The following is a 10186-nucleotide window of genomic DNA, read 5'->3' as shown; positions in this document are numbered from 1 at the left end:
TGATGCCTTTGAACTGTGGTGTTGGAGAAGACTCTTGAGAGTCCCTTGGACTGCAAAGAGATCCAACCAGTCCATTCTGAAGGAGATCAGCCCTGGGATTTCTGTGGAAGGAATGATGCTAAAGCTGAAACTCCAGTACTTTGGCCACCTCATGCGAAGAGTTGACTCATGGGAAAAGACTCTGATGCTGGGAGGGATTGGGGGAAGGAGGAGAAGGGGATGACAGAGGATGAGATGGCTGGAATGGCATCACCAACTTGATGGACATGAGTTTGGGTAGACTCCGGGAGTTGGTGATGGACAGGGAGGCCTGGCGTGCTTCGATTCATGGGGTTGCAGAGAGTCGGACACGACTGAGCGACTGATCTGATCTGATCTGATCTGATTTGCTTTCTACACTGGAAGCAAAGCTGGGCTGCCCTAAAAGCTGACCACAACAAAACAAATGAAAAAGACTGAAACATTAACATGCTCTGAGCTTCTTCAGTGATGAGACCTTAACAGCTTGATATCTCATGTCTGCAACTATTCTGACAAATGATGGATTTCTTCTGGCTTCAAACACTGACTTGCCCTATTCTTGTATGTGACATAGAATTTTGGATCTGGTTGCCAGGCAACCAATGCTCACAAGCCTTGCTGCTGACATGCTGATGTTGTGCTGAGAACTTAAGTGATGATAGTGGCCTAATGCACTCTGGTTCAGCACTCTGTGTTTGTCTATGCTTCTCCACAGTGACAGTCCTTTTGTCTGCCAAACCCCAAGAAGATTTTGGGGAACAGGCAAAGCAGTTTTGAGTACGAAACTAAAACTAACCACGGTGACTCTGGCAGATAAATCTGAGTGCAGAATGTAGGACTGGCTAGGAGTGTGGGAGAAATAGGACAAAGGGAGCAGAAGTGGGTAGACATAAATGTGGAAACATCCTCTTAAGTGGTGTCACAAGTTCAAGTGGGTTGTGTACAGGAAAGAGGATACCTATAGGTATCAATGGAAAGAAACTAACAGATGTGAAAAATAAGGAAAAAATGGGCAAGACACAATGATATCATAAGTTTTGTGGGCTGGCTAGAACTGTAATTGACATTTGAAATGTTACTTTCATAGAAAAAAATTCTTAAAAGTTCAAAAAATAGATTTATAAATAAACCTTTGGAACCTGGCCAGTTTTTAAGCTGAGGTGGTGGAGGTTGGGGGGGGCGGTGGGGGAGAGTGGGCAGGGACTCTTATGGAAAGAAAAGTATCCATGTATCGGGTGGGCCCAATTATCGGTGATAAGGGGCTACTCCTTGGTAATCATTTATCCTCCCATCAACATCTCAGCTAACCCTAACCCTAACTCCCAACAGTGGTTATTTGAAATTCTCTCTACCTCAGCTGTTGACCTAAACAGGTTTTGTGACAGAACAGATTCCCTACCTCTGCGTCTGTTTCATCCATCCACACAATTCTTCCTTCATTCTGAACCGTTCCATCTGTGATCCTTCTTGCTGAGAGATGCTGTACCAAAATTCTCATAACCTCTAGATCTATCTTTTCCACTGCCTTTTTCTTGCCAACTACTGTCTCCCCACTCTTAAACAAATCAAAAGAATCTGTTATATTATAAAAGTAACGCTTGCTTATAATGGAAAATTTGGGAAACTAAAAATACACATGAAGAAAAACAAAAGCATCTATAATCACACCATCTGGGGGTAACAACTTGGTGTATTTTTTCCCAGACATCTTCCTATACTTATACACAACATATACATTTTCCATTACCAGATAATTCCATATCTTGCTTATGTCACAAACACTTTACCAAGACATTAATTAAAAAATACTTCTGATACTGCATAACATCTAATGGATATAAACTGAATTCAATCATTCTCTATAGCTGGATTTATTTCTCATTTTTCACTATTACAAGTAATATTCCAATGAATTCAGTTCAGTTCAGTCAGTCACGTCCAACTCTTTGCGACTCCATGAACCACAGCACATCAAGCCTCCCTGTCCATCATTAACTCCCGGAGTTAACCCAAACTCATGTCCATTGAGTCAGTGATGCCATCCAACCATCTCATTCTCTGTCATCCCCTTCTCCTCCTGCCTTCAATCTTTCCCAACATCAGGGTCTTTTCAAATGAGTCAGCTCTTCGCATCAGGTGGCCAAAATACTGGAGTTTCAGCTTCAACATCAGTCCTTCCAATGAACACCCAGGACTGATTTCCTTTAGGATGGACTGGTTGGATCTCCTTGCAGTCTAAGGGATTCGCAAAAGTCTTCTCCAAAACCACAGATCAAAAGCATCAATAGTTTTCTACATAATCTTTAATGGCATTTCTGGTTATTTTCTTAGATAGAATCCTGGTAGTGGAGGGCTAAAGGATACAATGGTTAAAGGACATGAACTCTTTTAAGATTCTTTTTTTTAATATTTTAATTTTATTGGAGTATAGTTGATTTACAATGTTGTGTTAGTTCCAGGTGTACAGCAAAGTGATTCAGTTATACATATACATGTGTGTGTATATTTTTTTTTAGAACCTTTTCTCATATAGGTTATCACAGAATATTGGGTAGAGTCCTTAAATACAGTAGGGTGCGTGTGTTGATTCTAAAACTCCTGATTTATCCCTCCCTCCAACATTTCCCTTTGATAACCCTAACTGTGTTGTTGATATCTATAAGCCTGCTTCTGTTATGGAAATAACATTTGTACTTTTTAAAAAAAATTAGATTCCACATGAGTGATATCATATTTGTCTTTCTCTGACTTACTTCACCTAGTATGATAATCTCTAGGTCCACCCTTAAGATTCTTAAGTGCTTTCCAGAAAGGCTGAATCAATTTACTCATCTGCTGGTAGTTGATGAGAATTCCTGACACATTATACTACAGTGGCCCTGAGGGTCCACTATCTGGAACAAAACATTCACTTGTTCTCAACAGCTCCTATAAATAAAATACCATCTCCTTCCTTTCATAGCTCAAGTGACTGACTAAGTAGCTTGTATTTACTACCCTGACCCCATCAACACACATTAACTACAATGTTCCTTCCCCCATTTACTAAAGTTGCTGTAAACTAGTGATCTCTTTCCAGTCATATGAATATGTCTTTTCAAATCTTATCACTAACCTATTAGACTCTCCTCTTCCCAGCTTTGATCTCATCCTTCTACAAGGCCTCAGTCCTCCTGTGCATTACACTGCCATGTTCCCCCCTTCATCTCTGACCTCTGGGGTCTACTTTCTTTAATATCCTCCGCCACTTCCTATTGTCTACACCATGTCAGGCCTCCAGGGTTCAATCTTTGCCTCTATTTCACACTACTTATGGAGGGCTCCTCCATCCTGTTTTAATAATCAGCTCAAAACTGTTGGCTCTCATATATTTCTCTAACTCTACTCTTCCTTTGTCTTCAGGTCTTTAATTGAAAGGTTCCATCCTCACCTATAACTCAATGCCATCTCCTACTCAATAGTGCACCATCCTCTCTGCCAAATTCCGGAATTTCCAATTTCCCAAATTTCCCGAATGCCAAATTCCTTGCCAACTCTCTTATCTCTGACAATGGGGCAATACTCCTTCAGTCCTCCACACTCAAACACTTTAGTCTCTATGTCCTTCCTTACATTACTCTATGTCTCAAAGTCATATGAATAGTTTCTTCAAAACACTTCCTAGATAAATTCCTTTTTTATCATTTCCACATTACTTCACCCATGGATTACAGTAATATCTTCACAGGTAGCAGCTACCACGTTAATTTTCCAAAAATGTTTTTTAATGACTTTTGCTTGAAGGTTTCCTTTTTGTCCAAATTCATCTGGTTAAAATCTTCAAAGGCCATACTTTATCTCCTATTCCCTCCTGCAATCCAAGATAATCCTTTCTCCCTACTGCCCTTTCTCCTCCAACACCCTTTCCATGCTCTTTACTGCCCCTTTGCTCATGTCACTCTTCCATCCCTTTTGTTTCAAAGGAGCCTTCAGTAGATAACCCTAACATACACTACTTTTCCTTTCTCTGAATGCTCAGGAGGGGGCTGGTGGGGAAAAGCCCTGATTTGTAGCTTTTGCCAAAAACCCTCGCCGTGGCAGATGTCTAGGTACCAATGTAACAAGGTTAACTGTGAAACTAGAAAGAGATATGTGTAAAGTTAAAAGGAACCCAATCAGGACACCAGAGCAGCATTTAAAATCTGTTCTGCAATCTAGCACTTAATATCTACTATCTTGTATAGGCTCTCCAGATATATTATATACATCTGTTTATTGCAATAAGCTCTAGCCCTAGGAAGAATGGCAGTCCACTCATTCTAGAGCTTTCATAGTGAATAGGGCACACAGTGTTTGCTTGATAAAAACCGTTGGCAAGACTTGGAGGGAGTGATAAGCAAAGCCAAAGACTAGAGGCATAAAATGGTAAAAATGGGCATGTACTCACTTAGGGCTGATTAGCAAGAACAAACAAAAAGTACAATGAAGGAGCAGAATGTACAGTAAGTCCCCAACATAAGAATCTTCAAGTTGTGAACTTTCAAAGATGCAAACATGGCCCTGTATGCCAGCTGTTGTATTGTACCACTGTACTTTTCAAGGCACTGTACTGTAGTATTAAAAATGTTTTTTTGTGTTTATTTTGTATATATTATTTGTGTGAAAAGTATTATAAACCTATTTCAACAGTATTATATAGCCAATTGTGTTAGATGGGTACCTAGGCTAGCTTTGTTGGGCTTACGGGTAAACTGGACTTGGGACGGAACTCATTTACATGCAGGGGACTTACTGTAGTAGAAATAAAATCAGAATAGGAGCCAGGAGATATTCCCAGCTTTGTACTTGTGTGACCCTTCCCAAGTCAATTTCCTTCTTTGGCCTCATCAGTAAAATTAGGGTACATGACTTCTAAGTTATTTCTTGATTCTAATGCTTTGGCATGAGTTAAACTGACAAGGAGGCTGTTCATGGCCCACTTCATTGGCATAATAATAATAAAAAATTCATTTTTAAATCTCCTATTAAGTCAAAGGAGTTTAGGGCAGCAAATACTTTTTGAAGGTGTGAATAAACATACTTATAAGACCATTTCATTCCTTTGGGGTAGTAATTATTGTATAGAAAGTAAAAACAATTATCTTTAAAAAATAATACAATATTAAAAAATTATTCCAAAAAATATCTATTGTCTATCTACTATGAGCTGGACACTGGTAAGTGGTGAAGACAGAGTAAAAACAGACCCACTTTACCCTCATGGTACCCACAGTAGCATGGGTCACTAGCCACCTAATTACAAATCATCATAGAAGTGCTTTTTACCTTAGCACAGATTGCTCTAAGTAATGGATGCCAGTGATTACACAGAGGAAGTGACAAACAGATTCAAGGGATTAGCTCTGATAAGACAGAGTGCCTGAAGAACTATGGATGAAGTTTGTAACATTGTACAGGAGGCAGTGACTAAAATCACCCCCAAGAAAAAGAAATACAACAAGGCAAAATGGTTGTCTGAGGAGGCCTTACAAATAGCTGAGAAAAGAAGAGAAGCAAAAGGCAAAGGAGAAAACCAAAGATATACCTATCTGAACACAGAGTTCCGAAGAATAGCAAGGAGAGATAAGACAGCCTTAGGGAACAATGCAAAGAAATAGAGGAAAACAATAGAATGGGAAAGACTAAAGATTTCTTTAAGAAAATTAGAGATACTAAGGGAACATTTCATGCAACGATGGACTCAAAGGACAGAACCAGTATGGACCTAACAAAAAGAAAGAAAGTGAAGTCGCTCAGTCGTGTCTGACTCTTTGTGACCCCATGGACACCAGGCTCCTCTGTCCATGGGATTTTCTAGGCAAGAGTACTGGAGTGGGTTGCCATTTCCTTCTCCAGGGAACTTCCCGACCCAGGGATCGAACCCAGGTCTCCCACATTGTAGACAAACGCTTTACCGTCTGAGCCACCAGGGAAGTCATGGACCTAACAGAAGCAGACGATATTAAGAACAGGTGGCAAGAATACACAGAAGAATTGTGCAAGAATACACAGAAGAATTGTACAAGAAAGGTCTTAATGACCTGGATAATCACAGTGGTGTGACCACTCACCTAGATCCAGACATCCTGGAGTGTGAAGTCAAGTGGACCTTAGGCAGCATCACTATGAACAAAGCCAGTGGAGGTGATGGAATTCCAGCTTTTAGGTTTTTCATTTCAGGATATTTCAAATCCTAAAAGGTGATTCTGTGAAAGTGCTCCACTCAATATGCCAGCAAATTTGGAAAACTCAGCAGTGGCCACAGGACTGGAAAAGGTCAGTTTTGATTCCAATCCCAAAGAAGGGCAATGCCAAACAATATTCAAACTACAGCACAACTGCACTCATATCACATGCTAGCAAAGTCATGCTCAAAATCCTTCAAGCTAGACTCCAACAGTATGTGAGCCAAGAACTTTCAGATGCAAAGACAGATTTAGAAAAGGCAGAGGAACCAGAGATCAAATTGCCAACATCCACTGAATCACAGAAAAAGCAAGGGAATTCCAGAAAATATCACTTCTGCTTCACTGACTACATTAAAGCCTTTGACTGTGTGGATCACAACAAACCGTGGAAAATTCTTAAAAAGATGGGAATACTAGACCACCTGACGTGCCTCTGGAGAAATCAGTATGCAGGTCAAGAAGCAACAGTTAGAACTGGACATGCAACAATGGACTGGTTCCAAATTGGGAAAGGAGTACCTCAAGGCTGATACTGTCACCCTGCTTATTTAATTTATATGCAGAGTACATCATGTTAAATCCCAGACTGGATGAAGCTCAAGCTGGAGTCAAGACTGCTGGGAGAAATATCAATAGCCTCAGATATGCAGATGACACCACCCTAATGGCAGAAAACAAAGAGGACCTCAAGAGTTTCTTGAGGGTGAAAGAAGAGTGTGTAAAAGGTGGCTTAAAACTCAACATTCAAAAAACTAAGTAACTTCATGGAATCCAGTCCCATCACTTTATGGCAAATAGGTAAAAAATGGAAACAGTGACAGACTTAATTTTATTGGGCTCCAAAATCACTGGGGACACGACTGCAGCCATGAAATTAAAAGATGCTTGCTCCTGGGAAGAGAAGCTAGACAGCGTATTAAAAAGCAGAGATGTCACTTTGCCAACAAAGGTCCCTACAGTCAAAGCTATGGTTTTTCCAGTAGTCATATACGGATGTGAGCGTTGGACCATGAAGAAGGCCGAGTGCCAAAGAACCAATGCTTTCGAACTATGGTGCTGGAGAGACTCTTGAGAGTCCCTTGGACTGCAAGGGGATCAAACCAGTCAATCCTAAAGGAAATTAACCCTCAATATTCACTGAAAGCACTGATGCTGAAGCTGAAGCTCCAATACTTTGGCCACCTGTTGCGAAGAGCCAACTCGTTGGAAAAGACCTTGCTACAGGGAAAGATTGAGAGCAGAAGGGGGAGACAGGAAGAGTTGGTTGGATGGCATTATCAACTCAATGGACATGAGTCTGGGCAAACTCCAGGAGATAGTGAAAGACAGGAAGCTTGGTGTACTGCAGTCAATGGAGTCACAAAGAGTCGGATTCAACTGAGTGACTGAACAATAACAAATGGATGCCAGCTATGGATCCTCTCTTCTCCAGACAGGCATACAACCATAAAAATTCGAATGTAATTTCCAAGGTTCATAGGCCCTCTTATCTGTGAAGAGGTCCAAGAACCAAAAGTTAACAACACTGATCTATTTCTACAGCTACATCGACAAAACAAAACCAAGATCATAAAAGTCTACATTCTTTTTGTTTGTTAAAGGAAGTACAGATTTCCAACAGAAATGATTAAAAATAAGGGTCCATCATCTAAAGGATTAAGCTCTGGCTTTTTGAAATTTCATTCACCTAAAGTACTGCTGCTAAGTTGCTTCAATTGTGTCTGACTCTGTGCGATCCCATAGACGGCAGCCCACCAGGCTCCCCTATCCCTGGGACTCTCCAGGCAAGAACACTGGAGTGGGTTGCCATTTCCTTCTCCAATGCATGAAAGTGAAAAGTACAAGTGAAGTCGCTCAATCGTGTCTGACTCTTGGCGATGCCATGGACTGCAGCCTACCAGGCTTCTCCGTCCATGGGATTTTCCAGGCAAAAGTACTGGAGTGGGTTGCCATTGCCTTGCAAACAATATTCTGGATAAGTAAAGTATGCCTAGATTGTATTTCTATCTGATCTACCATTCCTTTAGTAAGGCTGACAGTTAAATCACTCTTCTTACTTGAAAACTATTTGCATATGAATGACTGCTTCAGTTTCAAAGTAAACCTGCATTTGATGACTCTTCCATTTCACACCAAATAGACCCTGTCAGCCATGAGAAATACATGTACATACATATCTGAACAAGCAGCTCGAACAAAGCAAAGAGTACAAGTTCCAGAATTTGAGGGCACTGACTCATCTCCTGACTCTAACATTTTATGATGAAGTGAACTGGGACAAGTCATCTAACCCTCAGACCTTTGTTTATTCATTTGTAAAATAGGGAGGGGATGATAAGAGTTACCTAAGAGGGCTACTATGAATAATCAATCATATAAAACAATGCAGGTGAAAGTATTTAGACATAAAATGGGCAAAAGTGAGTGAAAGAGCAGATTGCTTGGAGTTGCTCACAAAATATCAGATATTCAGAGATCCTTTGGAAAGAGTTGCTCATATAACATCCTTAGAGGATCTATCTGGAGTAAAACAAATTGTCCTTAAAGTGCTCAAGGAATTTTATTTTGACTGAGTGCTCAATAGTAAAGTTCTTAAAAGTTTGCAAGAGGTTTTGGAATCCTTATAGTGCATAAATGTATTAATATTCTCAAGGCAAGAACATGAACTAATTAAAAACATTCAACTATGGAAAAAACTATGGAACTTGGTTCCATAGTCAAAGTCCCTTTTACAAGACATTTTTTAGAGAGCAGAGATTCTTTTGCTTACCTTACTAAAAAGGTTAACTGGATGTATACAAAAGATTTTAAGCAAATTAGTTCATCAAAACTGAACAAATCAATCTTCTTTAGTGGAAAGGGTATTTGTTTTAAAGGAAATAAATAATATTTAGTTTGAAACAAGTTTTCCTGCCTATTCTCCACTGAAATGCGAAATAAGCCATGCAAAGGATAACTTTTTCTACGTTATTTCATTTACATTTGCAATGTTCATTTACATTATCTCAATCATTAAGTTTAAGGCGATTCTCTCTTTAAAATGTGAATTAAACAACTTTTTGGTACTAAGGAATCAATCATTACACATTATCAAAGTTCATGAACAAGACCAAAAGAGTGATTTGCCCCGGTGCTAGAAAACAGTCAAAAGGCAAACACTCTTGATTTCTAAGCCCCTAGTAAGCAAAGGCTCTGTTGGTTCCCAAGAAGGCTAATTAAGTTCTGACTCCCAAAAGTCATTATACAAATGTCTACAAGGAAAACAAAACGCATGTCCTGCGTTTACGTAACACTTTCCTCTAAGAAATTCAAAGTACTTTATTGTAGAATTATTTAAAAGAAATGTGTCCTCCCCCCACTTTAGGAAACCAAATACTACTATTCTGGGAGACCTTAAATCTCTTGCCAAATCAGATACCAAATGGGTAGGAAACCCCAGACTAGAAATTTTCTCTGAGGGATAAACTCTAGAGATGGTTGGGGGTGGGAGTGAGGAGGACACTAAGACTCATGGAAAGCTGAAGCACCAGTTCTAGGAATGGCAGGTGCATTAAGAACTGACTCACAGGGCCTGGGGGGGTCGCGAAACTGATCGTAACGAGGGCTCATTAAGTTGGAGGCAGCTGGGTGAATGTAGAGCCTGGTGCGAGGGTCACTCCTGTCTAGTACGCATGTCTGCTTACCAATTCCGCGCTCAGCCCCTGCTCTCTCCCACTATTACTACCCTGCAAACAGGATCCCGAACTACCTGAGGGGAATGCGTAACAGAACCAAGCAACTACCAGGCCTAATTGGGCTGCAGGCTTCCTTCACCCAAAGCGGCCAAGTTGGCTTCCCGCCCACCCTCAGCGCCGCCCGCGTCTCACCAGCCACCAGGCGCAGGCCGCGGAGGCTCCCCATGGCTGCCTACTCCGCCGACCAGCACAGTGCCCCAAGGCCGGCGGTGGCGCGGGGGAGCT

General features: G+C 40.8%; 1 protein-coding gene across 1 annotated transcript in view; it reads right to left on the bottom strand.

The window, feature by feature from the left end:
• The window catches only part of FAM162A (family with sequence similarity 162, member A), a 41227-nt gene extending 31041 nt beyond the window's left edge, over positions 1 to 10186 (bottom strand). Inside the window, exon 1 of the mRNA XM_010834255.1 lies at positions 10094 to 10186. Coding sequence (XP_010832557.1) covers positions 10094 to 10127 — 34 coding nt within the window. The 5' untranslated portion in view covers positions 10128 to 10186. The remainder of the gene's footprint in view (positions 1 to 10093) is intronic.

Source organism: Bison bison, unplaced genomic scaffold (genome assembly GCF_000754665.1).
Source record: "Bison bison bison isolate TAMUID 2011002044 unplaced genomic scaffold, Bison_UMD1.0 scf7180017864032, whole genome shotgun sequence".
NCBI classification, from domain to species: domain Eukaryota; kingdom Metazoa; phylum Chordata; class Mammalia; order Artiodactyla; family Bovidae; genus Bison; species Bison bison.
Note: the sequence above shows the minus strand (reverse complement) of the source record. Positions and strands in the feature narration are given on the sequence as shown.